We start from the raw sequence: 16,308 nt of genomic DNA, 5'->3' as shown, positions 1-16,308 counted from the left end.
TCCGCAACTCCCGCTGTCTTTTTTCCCTCCGTTTCTCTCCCAGCCATCTTTCCCTTCGTCTTGGTGCCTTTATCTTATAATATCCAGGTAAGGTCTTCTCAGACAGCACTCTTGTCCTCTCCTTTCTCGATTTTTTGGCTGTTGAGAGCTTCCCCGCACTGACATCACCGACCTCTGCTATAGATTTTCAAGAAGCAAAAGCCATCACGATGCCAGGTTTTTCGCAGGCTACCGATCTCCCCGCCTGGAAGGAGCTCCAGGAGCACCACAACTCCGTGGGCCGTAACATTGTCCTGAAGGAGGCCTTCGAGAAGGACCCCCAGCGCTTCGAGAAGTTCAGCCGCACCTTCAAGAACACCGTGGACAACTCGGAGATCCTCTTCGACTTCTCTAAAAACTTCCTCACCGAGGAGACCCTCTCCCTTCTGGTCAAGCTGGCCAAGGAGGCTAATGTGGAGGAGCTCCGCGATGCTATGTTCAAGGGTGAGCACATCAACTTCACCGAGGACCGTGCTGTCTACCACGCTGCTCTCCGCAATGTCTCCAGCGAGCCCATGCAGGTTGATGGCCAGAGCGTTGTCGAGGGAGTGAACTCCGTCCTGGAGCACATGAAGGAATTCTCTGAGCAAGTCAGAAGCGGCGAGTGGAAGGGTTATACTGGCAAGAAGATTGACACCGTAATCAACATTGGTATTGGTGGTTCTGATCTGTAAGTTCACATCACCCATGTTGCGTTGAAGCTTCGGCGTCTCGAGTAGTCTGCTTCGGCGGTACTAACAACTTGTTTAGTGGTCCGGTCATGGTCACTGAGGCTCTGAAGCCCTACGGCGCCCCAGACATGAAGTTGCACTTTGTCTCCAACATTGATGGAACTCACATTGCCGAGGCTCTCAAGGACTCTAACCCCGAGACTACACTCTTCCTGATCGCTTCCAAGACCTTCACTACCGCAGAGACTACCACCAACGCGAACAGCGCCAAGAAATGGTTCCTCGAAACTGCCAAGGATGAATCTCATATCGCCAAGCACTTCGTTGCTCTCTCCACCAACGAGGCAGAGGTCACCAAGTTTGGCATTGACAAAAAGAACATGTTCGGTTTCGAATCCTGGGTGGGTGGTCGTTACTCCGTCTGGAGTGCTATCGGTCTCTCCGTTGCCCTCTACATCGGCTATGAGAACTTCCGCCAGTTCTTGGCTGGTGCCCAAGCCATGGACAAGCACTTCCGCGAAACCCCCTTGGAGCAGAACATCCCCGCCCTTGGTGGTCTGCTGAGCGTCTGGTACAGTGACTTCTTCGGTGCTCAGACCCACCTGGTTGCACCTTTCGACCAGTACCTGCACCGATTCCCCGCCTATCTGCAGCAGCTCTCCATGGAGAGTAACGGCAAGGCCATCACCCGTTCTGGTGACTACGTCAAGTACACTACTGGCCCCATTTTATTCGGCGAACCTGCCACCAACGCCCAGCACAGCTTCTTCCAGTTGCTCCACCAGGGTACCAAGCTCATCCCCTCGGATTTCATCATGGCTGCTGAGTCGCACAACCCCGTCGAGGGCGGCAAGCACCAGCGCATGCTCGCATCCAATTTCCTTGCTCAGTCTGAGGCCTTGATGGTCGGCAAGACCCCCGAGCAGGTCAAGACCGAGGGTGCCCCCGACAACTTGGTCCCTCACAAGACCTTCCTTGGAAACCGCCCCACTACTTCCATTCTGGCCCAGAAGATCACCCCCTCCACCCTCGGAGCTTTGATCGCGTACTACGAGCACCTCACCTTCACCGAGGGTGCCGTCTGGAACATCAACTCCTTCGACCAGTGGGGTGTGGAACTGGGCAAGGTTCTTGCCAAGAAGATCCAGCAGGAGTTGGAGACCTCTGGCGCTGGCGCTGGTCACGATGCTTCAACCAGTGGCCTGCTGCTTGCCTTCAAGCAGAAGGCCAACCTGGCTTAAGCCTGTCATAAGGTGAGCCAACAAAAAGGAGTATAATTATCTACATACTTTGATGAGGACATGAAGAGTGATCTTTCTGTTAATAAGTAGCATCGCATTCAATGAGATATGCGTAGTAATTTTTTTTTCCCCATAAATTTTGTTCTTTATCCAAGCCAGTGTAAACAAGATAGGTGTTATATAGAGAATAGAGGGGAAAGGGAGATGGAACTTGCCTTTCCAAAGTTGGCAGGATTAGCCAAACTCGGCCTTAGTTTTCTTTGGGCGGCTCGCCACCGTGTCTCTTCTGTCTTGTCCAACTCCTACCTGACGCTAAAAAGCGAGCCCATCCGCCTGGCTGGCGGCTGTGAGTATTTAACATGCCATTCGTAAAGAGTGGACTTGTTCAATTGTTCAATACGATCTCCTATTATGGATTGATTTCGTCTTTTGCGGTGCAGGTTGCTGCCGGAGGTGACTCGGCTAGCACCTCTCCAGGTGGGTATAATTATGGACAGCCCATGCCGGTGACATGCTTGAATCGGACAATGTGAGTAATCAAGTAATAAGAAGGATTCCTGAGAATTGTGTGGAGCAAGATCCTTTGTTTGTTTGTGATATGACTTTTCGATAGATGCTAATGCTTACCCCGTTTTCAGTGACTCCGGAGAACATGTAATACCTCCCCACCCTTATTGATCAGATGCCCATACATTTATGCCGTATTCAAGCTTTCGGCTGTTGGGCTAGCCCATAATCTGGAACTAACGCGATTTCCTTCAGATCACTGACAGTCTCGGCAAACTCCAATACATTCCATTCCCAACCTGCAAGGAGAGCTCCTTCCCCCTCGCCCTCCGCTACGGTGTCACAGAGACTGTCAATTGCACTATCAATTCCGTCCCCGATGAGCTCTACCACCTTCTTGAGTATTACGTCCATTCCGATGTGCCCATGAGCTGCCGTGTGCCCACGGCACCTCTCCTCCCGTCTGCGACCCTTCGCCGGGATGACAGTGCACGTGAAGGAGACGCCGCCGGCACCCAGCTGTCTACGCTGAGCGAGGAAGGGCCCCCCTATACTCCAATTACGTTCGCGCTGCAGGGGACGTTACAGCGCAGCCATCTCCACATCTGGACGGACATGAACGTGTTATTACATAACATCGTGTCGACACCGAAGAAGAACAAGCGGAAGTCGAAGAAAGTGGCGCCCGGGTATATTGTGGCCGGTACTGCATACTCAGTCCCTGAGTTTGAAGTGTCCTTTCTCAATAGCGGGAAGAAATCATCCGATGAAGAGAAGGAGGCAGCTGCTGTTGCCGAAGCTGCCCGTGAGCCCTGGACCGCCGGACATGGCACAAAGGTTATCCGTGGGCAGCCTCTCACCTTTACATTCCACGTGAGCTGGGTTGAGGGTGGAGGCGGCATCGGATGGCCATCTAGAGGGTCCGCTGCCAGCGAGTCTTCTGGAGGAGCGGGTTTCTTCTCGAAGCTGTTTTTCTTCGCCCTAGCTGCGTCGTTGGGGGCAGCCGTGGCCTTGTTTTGGGAGCGGGCTCGGCGACGGGGCTGGCGAAGTGACGGGATCCTCGGTGTTCCGTCTCGAGGAAAGGGATCAGTTGGAATCTCATATGGTAATGGTGGCAAGGCCAACGGGTATGGAGGTTACTCCGCCAACAACGTCTCAATGGCGAGCAACGGAGGAGGGTATGGATATGGGTATGGTGGATTCACGGCTGGAAAGAAGGATTAGACTGCTAGTTCTAGAGAGGTATTTAGTGCAGACAGTAACTGGATATAGATCCCATTCTGATTGTAGCCAGCTAACTCCAAGTACTAATCAAGTGACGTAGTATACATGACAGAAAGGACATCCGCTTCAGGTGAGTATGATAGCGTGCGATCGCCTTTCGACGTCGATCAGGACAAAATTCCATTTTGTATACACACCCATCCAAACCATGGTGACACCCCATTAAGACCGAGGAACTAATTACCACCCCTGTGCCCTCATCTTCTCAATCCGAGAAACCGTCTTATTGAACGAGAAGTTGAATAACTTCCTCCACCTATGGATCCTCAAGTTCTTCCTCACCTGGCCCCGTCTGATATGGAACTTCTGGCCAAGGGCCTGGTTTCTGACTTTATTCGCGTTACAGCTGAAGTGCAATATCCGCAGCGCACTCGCCAAATCGGTACCCTTCTCCGGCTCAACATGCACCTGACGACCAAGAGTAGGCCCCAACTTCAACTCAACCCGCCGTACAGGAGTCCGGTAATTCTCCGTTTCCGCGGACATGCCGACTGCACGGGCGAGTGAGAGCGTATCTTCGGAGCGGTTGCGCAGCGAGCCTTCGGCGGCTTCGCGGTTGTTGATGTTGAGTTTGGAGAGGATCTCGTCAAAGTCCGAGGACGCTTGCGTTGTGGGTTGAGATTGAGCATTTCTGGGTGCAGCAGGAGCCTTGGGTTTGCTGGCATAGGTGCGAATAGAGGGTTTGTTGATGAATTGGGTGGCGAGGAGGGTCGGTTGTTGCTTGTAGAGGAGAGATGTCGGCCTCGACCGGAGGCAGTTCGTTAGGGAGCGCATCTCCATTGTGATAAGATGTGTGGAGGGGGGGGGAGAGGGTCTCCGGGCGTGTAATCGCTTCCGGTTCTCCTTAATTGAACCTTCGAGGGCTTTGGGGGAATGAGATGGGGGATGGGGGTTGCGGTGTTGAAATCTCCGGAGACTTTGGCTCCAAATTTCCAGATCGGAAAAGTAGGATCACGTGATTGAGTCATACTTTACTTGCTTGACAGCACCGAGTTCATTGCTTAATTTACGACCACTTCAACTTTCAATTAATATTCGTGGTTACTGCTGTGACGACCTCGCTTTTGAAACCACTAGAGAATCAACTCGGTCACCTGCGATTCACCATGTCCGCCATCACAATCGCAACTCTTCCCCGCATGAGCCGGGATGCTCTCTCAGCCTTGCTCCTCTCCACCAGCACCCCCAGTAACCTGGCTATCATTGACGTTCGGGACTCCGGTCAGCAATACCATACACCTATCTCCTATAGCATATACCTTACAAGTCTAACCTACGAGAATAGACCACATCGGAGGCCACATCCACACCTCAACCTGGGTCCCAAGTTCCTCACTCGACGTCCGCCTCCCCGAACTCATCCGCACACTGAAAGATAAAGAGAAGGTCGTGTTCCACTGCGCGCTGAGCCAGCAGCGCGGTCCGTCCGCTGCTCTGCGCTATGCTCGCGAACGCGAGAGATTGTTGGGCGTCGAGGAGAGCCAGAAGCAGAAGGTTTATGTGTTGGAGGGTGGGTTCGTGCAGTGGCAGGAGAAGTACGGGAAGGATACGAGGTTGACAGAGGCTTATGTGGAGGATATCTGGAGGGAGTATTGAGATGGTTGTTGTCCTGGTTTCCTTAGTTTGGTTTTAATATCTTCTTTTGATTGGTTTGGGTTGCATGTTGGGAGATACCCGGGTAGTGATTAATAGAATAGACTGGTTTGGGTTAGGGGTTTCTTTTTGTGCCATTTTGGGATTGTTAGTGGTGGTGTATAGTCTGGAGTGAGTTCCTGCATGTTGGATATGGGGAAGATGGTATGTGATAGTTTATTTGCTTCTTTTATTAGCCTTCGTTTTAGCGATGGCTTTGTTGGTGGCGCAAAGGGCTCATTATTGGTGTTTATGCCTAAGGCATAAAGCCCAAGTTGTTTGCATTGACAACAAAGCCCCGGGGAGAACAACGCGTGGATTCAGAGCTGGTCTGTTAATGGACTTCTTGACAGCAGGTCCTCGGAATGCGGGGTATGGTGAGCGGCATAATCGATTGCATTGCAATGCATATCTTTGCTGTCTGTTGCCTGATGGTGCCAAGTGGCTTGGAGAAACACCGTTGGTTCTTTGCAAAACTGGTGAGAAGCAATGTACTAAATCCTGGCCCATAACAGGGATCAAAGGGTAATAATGTGGTCCAAAACATCTAAGACAGTAAAGACAGTAAAGAAAAGCACTAACTGCGGAGTAGTGGACAAAAGACAACCAACTTATTATGTCCCACGCCAAGTGATAACGGATGTTCAGAGAACGTTTCAACTACTAGTATGTTGCAAGTAGTAGGCGCCAGCATGTTGCGGCTGCGCAAGGGAGAAAATACGATATCAACCAATAACCTCCTCCGCCCTAATTGCGTGTAAATGAGGCTGGGGTGGGGTAAGGGATACATAAGACGCTGCTCTACCTCGTTGACATCCTGGATGATTGACCTTCCAAGTAGCCTTCTACCTAGTCTGATGCTAGATAACATTCCAACCTTTGTCTCTTCGTTATGACATGGCTCTCACTGAGAATCCATCGCTGGCCAACCAGTCGTCACCGACCAAGAAGATCAAGTGTCTGCGGTGCAAAAAGGATGACTTTAAGTCGGCAAAAGGGCTCGCAAGGCATCAGGATGCCCTAGGACATCATCCTGTTGTTTGTCCAATATGTAACAAAGAATTTGGCACCGAAAAAGGTCGGAATGATCATAAGAAATCACACGAACGGCGCCCTAAACCGAGGAACAAAAGCACAGTGGCCCCCATGCCAGGCTCTGCTACACAGCATGAACCAGAGCAAGTCAATCAACAGATGCAGCGGCAGCAACAGAAAACCCAGCTGTCTGTTGCCCAAGAGGTAGAACACCTAGCTTTTGGTAGGGCAGTCTTCTGAGGTACCCTAAATGAAAGTTATTAATCTTATCAAAACTAGCATTCTCCCAGCTAAGCGGCACCACGCTGTACGGTCAATCAGAAACCATTGGACTTGTTGGTGGCTCTCTCAATGAAGTGCGGCTATACTTTAATGGCAATTTCTTCATGACTCTCTCTGCAGCAGAGCAAGAACTTGTATATGCAAATCTTCTTACGCGATGCCACTCTGATGCCCGTCTGCTGAAACAAGGCTATACTATGCAAAACTGGAACGGGGCTTACAATACGAGGAAAGCAACAGTTCCAAGGTACCGTTTTAAGGAAACGCCGAAACCGAACCTGCATCAAAAGAGAAGAGCCGTCGTCATCGATTGTGAGATGGTTCAGGTCAAGAGGTGGAGAAGAGAAGTTGCCTTTCTCAGCGCCGTGGACTTCCTAACCGGGGAAGTGCTCATTAACCACTATGTCCAGCCGACGGATAAGGTGACCGACTGGACCACTAGGGTCAGCGGCATAACACCGGCTGCGATGGCCGAGGCTGTAGCAAATGGGCAGGCACTTAATGGATGGCAATCTGCCCGACAGGCACTATTCAACTACGTTGATGCGCAAACCGTCCTCATTGGGCACGCCCTCAACTCTGACCTCGATGTCCTGGGCATATACCACTCGAGAGTTGTTGATTCTGTGATAGTAGCTAGTGAAGCTGTGTTTGGTATATTGTCAGTATTTAGTCGCCTCTATAGCCTAAAGACTCTGTCGGAGGAGTTCCTCAACCTACAGATTCAACCCGAGAACCATCCCCATGTTTGTTTGGAGGACACTCTCGCGACACGAGATGTGGTACTATCATTTCTGCGGGATCCTGAAGGCCTAATAACTTGGGCCAGAATGGCTAAGGCCAAACATGAAGCGGAGCAAGCGGAGCGCGAGGCTAAGAGACGTCAGAAGAGACAACAGCAAGAAGCTGCGAATCAATCACACGGACCTCCTGCAAATGCGCCGCAGTCCCTGGTATTCCAGGGCTTTTGCGATATCGATGTGTACGGTGGGTACTACGATGACTCTGAAACACTTCGGTGGTCAAACACCGCAGAGGCGTGCGGATGGCCCGATCCTGATACAGGCTCTGATCCTTGGTCTGACTGAGACGTCCAAGATGTTATCGCTTGTATTTCTTCCCACGCTTTTCTTCGAATGCATGCAATGCCATGATGCATCTATATATTTGGCATAACTGATGGACTTACAGACTGGGCGTTGATGCTCCTCTAGGTTTTATTCTTGTTTATTATTGAATGAGGAATCGTTTATTTGACTGAAGCCCGAGTGGTGAACTTATTTTCTCTTTTCATTCATTCATCCGTGCATTTTTTTTTTGTTTCCCCTCAAATGATCGACTGGACATTTGGGGGCTTTGTCCGGGTTTTCGAGATGTCTTGCTCAATAATGGTTCTCATATTCTTAAAGACTTTGATTGGGTGTGAATTTTGAACCCATGCGGTTTTAGGGAGTTCGTCCGAAGATGAACCCAAATCTCAGGGCATCCGTTGATCATGTTTCACTCCTCGGATAAACTAAAGAAGCCCTAAAGGGGGCCTTACCAGACCCTCGCCCTCGCCTCGGCATCAACTCGTCAGGGACAATGGCTGTAGGGTTCGGCACTTAATCTGCTACTGATCGCTATCCTCAGCCGGCGATCTGCTCCGAGGAGTAGTTCCCTAACTATCACTAGTAGGCACTCTGAAACGCCGCTACATTTTACCTATCCAAACGCTAAAGCAGGCACGGTGTTTTCGATAGAGTGATGACCCTGACCAAGTATGCGAAGTGAGATTTCCAAGTTGTTGCTGTAGCGGATGCCGAAGTATACCCTGTTGGCTGGTGCCGATAGCGCTTCAACTATAAAGATAGCCCTCTCTCCTCAGGATGTTATAAAGCAGGATACCATCCCAGCTCGAACACTACTATACGCACACTACCCAGGTCGCAATGAATCTCCGCCTGTTGACCCTTGCTCTCGCTGCCGTCGCAGCGGCAACCCCAGTTGACATTCAGGAGCGTCAACGTATGTGATGACAAGAGATAGCCTCTCAGCAGAGCTAGCGACGCTTGCTAACCATGCCTGACTATAGTCTCTGGCGGAAACGAGCTGCGAGTTGGTCCTTGCAAGCCGATCACCTTCATCTTTGCTCGTGCTTCCACGGAGCCTGGGCTTATGGTAGGTCCCAATCTCACCCGCTGCAATCGTTCGGCCAACATTAACATACCTCTCTTAGGGCATCTCAACGGGTCCCGCAGTGTGCAGTGGCTTGAAGAAGGCCAAAGCGGGCCAGGTGGCGTGCCAGGGCGTTGGTCCCAATTACACGGCGGATCTCATGTCAAACGCCCTGCCAGAGAACACTTCACCGGCTGCCATTCAAGAGGCGCAAGACCTGTTCCAGCAGGCCGTCACCAAGTGTCCTGACACTCAAATTGTTGCTGGTGGATACAGGTCCGTTCGCACTTCCTCTGGCCCACCATGAACTGACGCTAAAAATGAAACAGCCAAGGTACGGCCGTGATGGATGACTCCATCAAGCGTCTGCCGGATAACGTTAAAGAGAAGATCAAGGGTGTCGTCCTCTTCGGCTACACCCGCAACGCCCAGGAGCACGGTCAGATCGCCAACTTCCCCAAGGACAAGGTCAAGATCTACTGTGCCATGGGCGATATGGTCTGCGATGGCACGTTGATTGTGGAACCGGCGCATTTCACTTACGTGGCTAACACCGGTGAGGCGACTCAGTTCTTGCTGGGCAAGCTGAGCGCTTCTCCTTCGTTTTCTTTATCCTCGTCTTCAGGCACTTCTTCTGTCTCGACTTCTGGTGCTGCTGGCTCCGGTTCCTCCTCTTCCTATTCCTTGTCACCTTTTGGAAATCTTGGTAACCTTGGTTCTCTCTTCGGTGGCAAATAGAAGGATAGCTATATGGTCTGTTAGCTCTTATGCCCACCGATGTTATGTTTATGTTATGTTTATGTTATGTTATGGATGGATGGATGGATGGATGGATGATTTGCGTCTTGGGTTGGCGTTGTTCGGTTTTACGTGTACCGGATTGAGGGTTAGGTGTGTTTGTTTGGGATATTTCTAGGCTTATTGAATAAGTTCTGTTTCCAAAGTCTTCTACTATTCAATGACCTCCTTTTGTCTCAAAGTCTCTCAGAGGTGCGCCTCCAAAGACGGGACAAACCCCTGAGCTCTGAACGATCGCTCTTCCAGCCATAACGCCTCGACTCACTTAAAAATGGTAGTAACCTTGGTTTAAAACTGACATTGGGATAATCCTTCCCAGAGCAATATTTTGGGGTCTTCACCCCTCTAGATCATAGTAAATATAAAATCTAAACATCTATATTACAGTTCCCATAGCCTACCACTTCAACGTCCAAACATCCCAACCTATACATCAATCCCACCCCCAAACCCAACAGGTCTTCTCTTACCCGAGTTCTCCGGCACAATAGCCATGAACTTATAGATCTTGCCCATCCCACCGCCCCCTTTCTCCACCAATCTCTGCCACCCGCTCTCCAACGTCTTCCTCTTCTCCTCATCCTTCACCCCCTTAAGCAACTGCTGCATCCGCTCCGCAATCCCCATCGTCCGCAGAAAATCCCCCTGCTCAACCGGCCCATGAACTTCCACTCCCTCACTCCCCTCCAACGCCGCCTCAGCAAGCGCAACAAAATCCACATCAGCACTAACATCAACCTTCCCCGGCGACGACAAAGGCGGAACCTTCCGATGGTGCTGAATTCCCCGCAACGAGTTAACAGGAATAGTAGACATAGTCCCGTAATCCATGATCAGCGCCGCGCCAGACGGAACACGCTTCGCCGGCGGCGCAGATCCAGATCCAGATCCACGGGTAACAGTCCTGGGAGGCTGCGACGCGCCACCGATCCGTCTTGCAAAATCAGACGCGTAGATACGGCTCTCTGGGCTGATTTCAATCGTGGAGCCCGGCTGGGACTTGAGGGCGCGGTAGCGCTCTGAGATCTCCGGGATGACTAGGGAGGAGGGGGTGGATGCTTTAGCGAGGGTTAGTTTGAATTCGGGCTCGTCCGGTAGGTTCTCTGTTACTGCTTTGGGGTTGAGGGTGACCATTAACTCGCGCCATTGGGGGGTGTTGGCTGGTTTGAGGGGTTTGTGCAGTTTTGCTGGGCCTGTGGGGGTCATTATTTGGTCTTGGTCTTGTTGGGGTTGGTTTTCGGGGGAGGGGGGGATGGATTCGAAGGCGTGGATGGGGAGGGCGTCGAAGAATTCGTGGGCGATTATGAAGGGGGTTTTGTTTTCTTCTAAGTCGGGGTTAGTTTTCGTTTTCGTTGGGATTGAGACTTTGTATGAGGGAAAGGGGGTTTGGGGGCGAACCGTGAGGCAGGAGTCTGATGTCCTCGACCCAGATCACAGGTACGTTGAAGTACTTGCTGGTGCTCTTATGGCCAATTTCTGTTTCCTCCATGGGGGCGTCGCCGCATAGGCGTTGTTTTTGGACCTCCCTCAACGTAGCGCTGGCTTCCACTAGGTAGATTGCTTCGATGCTGGAGGTGAAGCTCTTGAAGTTCCTGAATGTCTGTGATATACCCAGGCCCCGTTGATCAGTACTCGATTCGATTGCCTTTTTCAGCGCCTCTATGAGTAGAGGGACAAAGACTTACCCGTAACATGTCATCCATCAATGTCCCCTTCCCTGGCCCAACCTCCATCAGCTGCACCCCGCTACTCTTCCGGCCCTGCGCCATCCATTCCGCAATCGTCCATATCCCGACTAATTCACCGAACACCTGCGAGATCTCTGGCGACGTAACAAAGTCGCCTTTCTTTCCGAATACCTCTCCGTCGCCAGAGGGTCTGGTCGTGTAATAGCCGCCTTCTGGGGAGGTGAGGACCTGGCGCATGAACGCTGCGATGGGGATGGGTCCTGTTACCTTGAGGTGTTGTTAGTTATTAATGTAACTACTATGATTTTGGGGTCTGAATACTTTAATCGCATTTGCGAGGGTGCGTGCCAATGGTGTAGACCATTGTCGGGTTTCAAAGGTCGAAGACCATCGTTGGGATGACTTGAGGACCAGTGATCGGTTGTGATGGTTTTTGATCAATTGCGCCAGGGATCGCCGCGCTCCATGATTCATTTTGAGGCGATAGACCTTTATGAGCCGGAGGGATTATTATAAAGCCAGAGAGAGAGAAAGAGAGAGAGAGAGCTAATTTAGGGGCATTAAAGGGCGTATCATGATGACCTTGTGTTTATATAAATAAATTGTTTCTTCTCCAAATCTTCTCCGCAAAAGTTCCGCCGCACGTGATAGTTCTTATCATATCAAATTTACCAAAAGGGTAAGAAGGTTCTCTATCATTGCATCTGCAGTTTGAAGGGATATGTTCAATCTAAACCCTCGATTGATATCGTACAGACTGTAGTTTTTAAAACCCCGAATATTGAAACACTGCCATTAAAAGTAGTCTACCGCTGCCACCGTCCCCGGTTGTTTCTTGGACCCCGCGGCGGCGCATCGACCATCATTTGATCGCTATAGAGCCCTTCGTTTGAATTTTGAGCCTGGTTTCTGCTGCCTCCCGCGTTTCGATTGCCTCGGAAGTTACGTCTATTGTTGCGATTTCCGGAGACATTATCACGACCAGCTGTTTGGTTCTGTCCGCCAAATCCATAGCTTCCGTCTTGGACAACAGCATCTGCGCCACGGTGTAACAAGCGCTTGCGGTCCTCTTGTTCTCGAAGGTCATTGAAAGAGTTGTGAGACCCGGCAGAGCGGTCGAATAAATCATAGTTCTTGGAACCGGCGCCAGCCGACTTCATTCGCATCGAAAGGACTCTGCCATCCGCCTGGTTTGTGCATTAGTCTCATTTATTGCCTGTCGCGCCCGCGTAATGAACTTACCCTCTGGTTGTGGAAATTGGCAATCGCGCTCTCCGCCGCCCATTTCTCTGCAAACGTCACCTCCGCAGTAACAGTAGGGTGCTGCGAGGTAACCCAACAACGCAAGATTTCGCCGGTCACAGGCTCCATGGCCGACTGGATGTCTGCAGCGGTAGTACCTGGTGCGAAATTGCCGCCAACCACGACAAACGGCCCGGAGCCTGCCCCTTTGATGGAAAGGCCGGTAGAGCCATCACGAACTGTTGCTTGTCCCTTTGCCGGATTGAGGGCAGACATCAGGCGATCCTCATCGGGGCGACGCTTCTGTCCGGGTTTCGCGTTCGAGGTTGCGACTCGTGCAGGTGCAGACGGCGTCCGATTGGCTTTTTTAGGCTTGGAGGCGGCAGGTGCAGAACGCTAGGTAATAATGCATTGCAATCAGTTCTCCTGGTCGGACGGTCGCTTGGTGGTTCGTAATCTTCGTTTACCTTGGCTACGCCAATCCGACTTGCCAGACTCCCTTGTGCCGCCGCATTTTGCGCCTTGTTGATCCCAGCTCCTGGAGCGCCCGTCCGTCGGTTCTTCCCCAGAATGCTGTTGGCTAGTTCCTCATTCTTCCTCTTTTGGCGATCTTATGAGTGGAAAGCAATAATTAATAAGTCAATACAATCAGAACAGCTTTGAACGACCGGAAGTTTACCAGCTTTAATGATCTCATTGAAAGAGACAGCTTGCTGGCCGGCGGCCATGATGGACGGAAGGGACTGGACGGCGATAACTGGTCGGGAGATCAAACGAATAATATCGGCGAAGAAGGGGGGTCGAAGAAGATACTACTAAAATGGTAAAATTTTCCACAGATAGATTGGTTAGATTCGGTGGTTGGAGATAGATTGAGAGGTTGTGAGAAGAAGGAGGGTAAGCGATCGAAAGAAAAGGTGTCGAAGCTTTGCGACGGTATTGTATTGTATTGGAAGCTTGGTTCTCAACACATTAAATTTAGTTTTGGGTATTTATTGGAAGATCACTTGCTGAACGCCAACAATACAAACCAACCCACTTCTATAATTTGATCGGCGCATTATTCTGGATTAAACGACTCCTCCATAGTATTCCTCTCGACCACAGACTCTTGTCCTGCAGAATGTACGAGATTTGATGTTCGGCCGTTGCGCCATGTGACTTCATCGCAACCCTTTTCGCATGCACTGTAACTCATCTCATGAAGGCAAACATGCAAGCATTAAGTGGAGGACTGGATGCACACCACCAGCACTGGCAGCACCTTCTTCCAGTGGCTCCAATTGAATGAACCCTTGCCTGACCGACCTTTTCCCCAAAATGTCCAATCAACGACGCATGTGGCTTCCTCGTACCTGCCTTGATTGGGTTCAGGCACGACGACCCCTACTTCTTGCTGCTGGCCTATTCAGTCCTTGGACAGGATTCCCCTTTTATGAAGAAATTGTTTGGTGATCTTGACTTGTCCTATCCATACCCTCGGGAGCCGTTTCTTGGACTGTCGAGTTATACCGAGCCAACTTGTTTCACCTGTTAATACGCTTGTGGAAATCAACACGCTTGATATGGCATCAGACGACCAAAGTAGCAGTAGAACCAGACGCCGGCACCAGGCCTTCTCTTTTTCCGTCACCCTCCGTCCCTCAATAGCGAGAAGAGCTAGGTACCACTAGTCAATTCCTTCACGTAGAATATGAAGCTAATGGCTTGCTAGGATCGTGAGGCCTCCCGCTCCTCCTCCATCGTGCGAGGAAAGCGTCCATTACCCGGTCTTCAATCCTCGAGATCCTCGGCATAATCCTGCCGTGGCTACATCCTCGTGGGATAGGGATAGTTATTATATCTCTCCGAGCACTAGTCTTGAAAGCCCAGTAAGTTGGGTACAGAGTTTGCCCAAACGATCTCTTCGGAAAGCACGTTCAGGACTTGTAGCTCTGAGGGCTGGAATGCAGAGGCGCGCTGCTATCTTCGCTTCAAGCCGCACTGCCAATGTACTGCAACCTTGGCCTTTGTCTGATACCCTGGAGGGAGATCAACAGGATGACTCCTCCTTTCCATCGACAATCTCCGAAGCCAGCACAGAGGAGGACTCCGAGTTTGGAACTCATCTGCACAGAACGGAATGCAACGATTCTTCATCGTTGAGCTGTGATGTGGATAAATGCCTCGACAATTGGCCGTTCTCTGTCACCATAAATGATCTCAATCCTTTCCAAGAATTGAGCGGGGGGTACTGGCCACCCGGTCTCTTTCTAACAGAGGCAGCACATTGCATCTTCCCGGGAGACTCGACTGACGTGAATAATGGGCTAGGGCCACATATGCCCAGAGAATTAACTACTGGAGATTATATTCAGCTGGATGACTATTTCATGAATGAGTCTGATTCCCAATCCGAAGATTCCCGCCCAGAATTGAGTCGTTTATCTAAAAGCCTTCCCGGGCCCGGATGCTCTCAGATACGAGATGCTAACACCCAGCCCACCCTTGCAACCATTCCAACGCCATTTTCCAACAGCCCACTTGCACCAACCTCGCCTGGAGCCACAAGTATGAACGGGAATACTCACCGGACCATGTCCCCATTGCCTCTCATCAGTTCACCCGAGACACCTAAGCTCCCAACGTCGGACGGTGAAACTAAAAGTCCGAAGGTAGTCTCAGCGGTACAGTCACCAGGCCGGTTTTACGCGTCCAGGACTCCTCAGGTGTCTAGTGCTGCACTAGTAGCAGAGTCACGCGGGCTCATTGATCGAGTTAGTGGCTATAGCGATAATAGTATCACTAGGACGGAAGACGGAACTGAAGGAGACGCTTCAGAATCAGCGCCCTGTCAAGAGCCATCTTCAAACCTACAAGCAGAGCCTGTCGAGTCAAATCGCCCGTCGATCACTAACAGCACCCAGACACAGGACAACTCGGAAGCTCGGACAAATGCCAGCACATCAAACAACCCTGTGCAAACGATGTTAGCATTCAGCTTGGGTCCTGAAACCGTGGCATCTGAAGTGCAAGATGATAACGGCCATGATACTCCGTCGCGTCCATCTGGCGACACCAACGGATTGGCCTGTAGCGACTTCTCCAGGGGGCAAGCGCCATGGTCAACCCGCCCGAGCGAAGACGCTACGGCAACGGACCTCACTTCGGTATCAAACAATGTATGGACACCTATCGAGAATGGTGACCTCACTTCACTATTATCCCTCACAGACGAATACTTTCTCGTTGATGGCAAAACCAGTGGCCACCCGGATAGAGGTGATAATCCTACAAAAGCAGAACGGAGCATCGTCAGCGATGGGAGCTTGTACAGTGGACCCGGTTTTGATTGCGGCTCCATTGGAACGATAGACGTCCCCGAAATCATTGGCCCTGGAAGGCCGGTTCAAGTACCGTCTCCCCGGGCATATCGAGCAGAACGTGATCCCAGCGACGACTCTATCGATGAATATCTTCTTACGTATCCCATGTATCAAAGACGCTATTTCTCCTGATGCTTGGCCGCCACAACCATCGATCTACCAGTCCAACTGTATACAATCCTTTAGCTGAACTTTTTATACGGAAGCATATGCTGTACGGTCACTAGAATATGTGTAAACTGCATTGTTAAGGGCCCTCATATGATTATGTTTCCAGCTCCGCGGTTTATAGTTTGAGTCGATTCTCAACGCTACCACTCCTTTACGGCGCAGCCTTGTTGGTACAGTTACCATTTCCGAGTAGAAA

General features: G+C 50.9%; 9 protein-coding genes across 9 annotated transcripts; 6 read left to right on the top strand and 3 right to left on the bottom strand.

Moving 5' to 3' along the window:
- Nucleotides 1–209: 209 nt before the first annotated feature.
- On the top strand, nt 210–1,951 carry BDW43DRAFT_300458 (glucose-6-phosphate isomerase; the record flags this gene model as incomplete). Its single annotated transcript, XM_032044903.1, has 2 exons — nt 210–709; nt 790–1,951. The coding sequence occupies 2 exons, from the start codon at nt 210–212 to the stop codon at nt 1,949–1,951; spliced, it is 1,662 nt and encodes a 553-aa protein (XP_031900132.1).
- A 204-nt stretch (nt 1,952–2,155) lies between these two features.
- Nucleotides 2,156–3,723, top strand: BDW43DRAFT_276906 (uncharacterized protein). The gene is made up of 3 exons (XM_032042007.1): nt 2,156–2,480; nt 2,590–2,605; nt 2,714–3,723. Exons 1-3 carry the CDS (start codon nt 2,311–2,313, stop codon nt 3,680–3,682), a joined length of 1,155 nt encoding a protein of 384 aa, XP_031900131.1. The 5' UTR covers nt 2,156–2,310; the 3' UTR covers nt 3,683–3,723.
- BDW43DRAFT_276905 (mitochondrial 37S ribosomal protein bS21m) lies at nt 3,724–4,634 on the bottom strand. Its single transcript, XM_032042006.1, has one exon. The coding sequence runs from the start codon at nt 4,520–4,522 to the stop codon at nt 3,923–3,925; it is 600 nt and encodes a 199-aa protein (XP_031900130.1). The 5' UTR covers nt 4,523–4,634; the 3' UTR covers nt 3,724–3,922.
- A 26-nt stretch (nt 4,635–4,660) lies between these two features.
- On the top strand, nt 4,661–5,906 carry BDW43DRAFT_276903 (phosphatase YCH1). Its single transcript, XM_032042005.1, has 2 exons — nt 4,661–4,963; nt 5,028–5,906. Exons 1-2 carry the CDS (start codon nt 4,849–4,851, stop codon nt 5,336–5,338), a joined length of 426 nt encoding a protein of 141 aa, XP_031900129.1. The 5' UTR covers nt 4,661–4,848; the 3' UTR covers nt 5,339–5,906.
- A 365-nt stretch (nt 5,907–6,271) lies between these two features.
- On the top strand, nt 6,272–7,779 carry BDW43DRAFT_300456 (putative RNA exonuclease; the record flags this gene model as incomplete). The annotated part of the gene is made up of 2 exons (XM_032044902.1): nt 6,272–6,632; nt 6,689–7,779. 2 exons carry the CDS (start codon nt 6,272–6,274, stop codon nt 7,777–7,779), a joined length of 1,452 nt encoding a protein of 483 aa, XP_031900128.1.
- An 843-nt stretch (nt 7,780–8,622) lies between these two features.
- On the top strand, nt 8,623–9,586 carry BDW43DRAFT_311365 (cutinase family protein; the record flags this gene model as incomplete). The annotated part of the gene is made up of 4 exons (XM_032047182.1): nt 8,623–8,698; nt 8,766–8,851; nt 8,910–9,124; nt 9,178–9,586. The coding sequence occupies 4 exons, from the start codon at nt 8,623–8,625 to the stop codon at nt 9,584–9,586; spliced, it is 786 nt and encodes a 261-aa protein (XP_031900127.1).
- A 486-nt stretch (nt 9,587–10,072) lies between these two features.
- On the bottom strand, nt 10,073–11,808 carry BDW43DRAFT_311364 (class I SAM-dependent methyltransferase; the record flags this gene model as incomplete). The annotated part of the gene is made up of 4 exons (XM_032047181.1): nt 10,073–10,971; nt 11,045–11,246; nt 11,332–11,601; nt 11,656–11,808. The coding sequence occupies 4 exons, from the start codon at nt 11,806–11,808 to the stop codon at nt 10,073–10,075; spliced, it is 1,524 nt and encodes a 507-aa protein (XP_031900126.1).
- A 152-nt stretch (nt 11,809–11,960) lies between these two features.
- On the bottom strand, nt 11,961–13,583 carry BDW43DRAFT_276893 (RNA recognition motif domain-containing protein). Its single transcript, XM_032042004.1, has 4 exons — nt 13,256–13,583; nt 13,044–13,186; nt 12,577–12,972; nt 11,961–12,521 (listed from the first exon to the last, which is right to left on the bottom strand). The coding sequence occupies exons 1-4, from the start codon at nt 13,302–13,304 to the stop codon at nt 12,141–12,143; spliced, it is 969 nt and encodes a 322-aa protein (XP_031900125.1). The 5' UTR covers nt 13,305–13,583; the 3' UTR covers nt 11,961–12,140.
- Nucleotides 13,584–13,896: 313 nt separating this feature from the next.
- On the top strand, nt 13,897–16,073 carry BDW43DRAFT_300453 (uncharacterized protein; the record flags this gene model as incomplete). Its single annotated transcript, XM_032044901.1, has 2 exons — nt 13,897–13,916; nt 14,291–16,073. 2 exons carry the CDS (start codon nt 13,897–13,899, stop codon nt 16,071–16,073), a joined length of 1,803 nt encoding a protein of 600 aa, XP_031900124.1.
- Between the last annotated feature and the right edge of the window lie 235 nt (nt 16,074–16,308).

This window comes from Aspergillus alliaceus (genome assembly GCF_009176365.1).
Source record: "Aspergillus alliaceus strain CBS 536.65 unplaced genomic scaffold BDW43scaffold_23, whole genome shotgun sequence".
NCBI lineage: Eukaryota > Fungi > Ascomycota > Eurotiomycetes > Eurotiales > Aspergillaceae > Aspergillus > Aspergillus alliaceus.
Note: the sequence above shows the minus strand (reverse complement) of the source record. Positions and strands in the feature narration are given on the sequence as shown.

What these genes read in the sequence shown, in the direction of transcription:
- BDW43DRAFT_276906 (XM_032042007.1), top strand. Translation starts at nt 2,311, where the DNA reads ATGCCATTCGTAAAGAGTGGACTTGTTCAATTGTTCAATACGATCTCC.
- BDW43DRAFT_276905 (XM_032042006.1), bottom strand. Translation starts at nt 4,522, where the DNA reads ATGGAGATGCGCTCCCTAACGAACTGCCTCCGGTCGAGGCCGACATCT.
- BDW43DRAFT_276903 (XM_032042005.1), top strand. Translation starts at nt 4,849, where the DNA reads ATGTCCGCCATCACAATCGCAACTCTTCCCCGCATGAGCCGGGATGCT. An exon ending in CATTGACGTTCGGGACTCCG is followed by an intron (nt 4,964 to 5,027) that starts GTCAGCAATACC and finishes CTACGAGAATAG; the next exon opens with ACCACATCGGAGGCCACATC.
- BDW43DRAFT_276893 (XM_032042004.1), bottom strand. Translation starts at nt 13,304, where the DNA reads ATGGCCGCCGGCCAGCAAGCTGTCTCTTTCAATGAGATCATTAAAGCT. An exon ending in CAATGAGATCATTAAAGCTG is followed by an intron (nt 13,187 to 13,255) that starts GTAAACTTCCGG and finishes TCCACTCATAAG; the next exon opens with ATCGCCAAAAGAGGAAGAAT. An exon ending in GTCGGATTGGCGTAGCCAAG is followed by an intron (nt 12,973 to 13,043) that starts GTAAACGAAGAT and finishes ATTATTACCTAG; the next exon opens with CGTTCTGCACCTGCCGCCTC.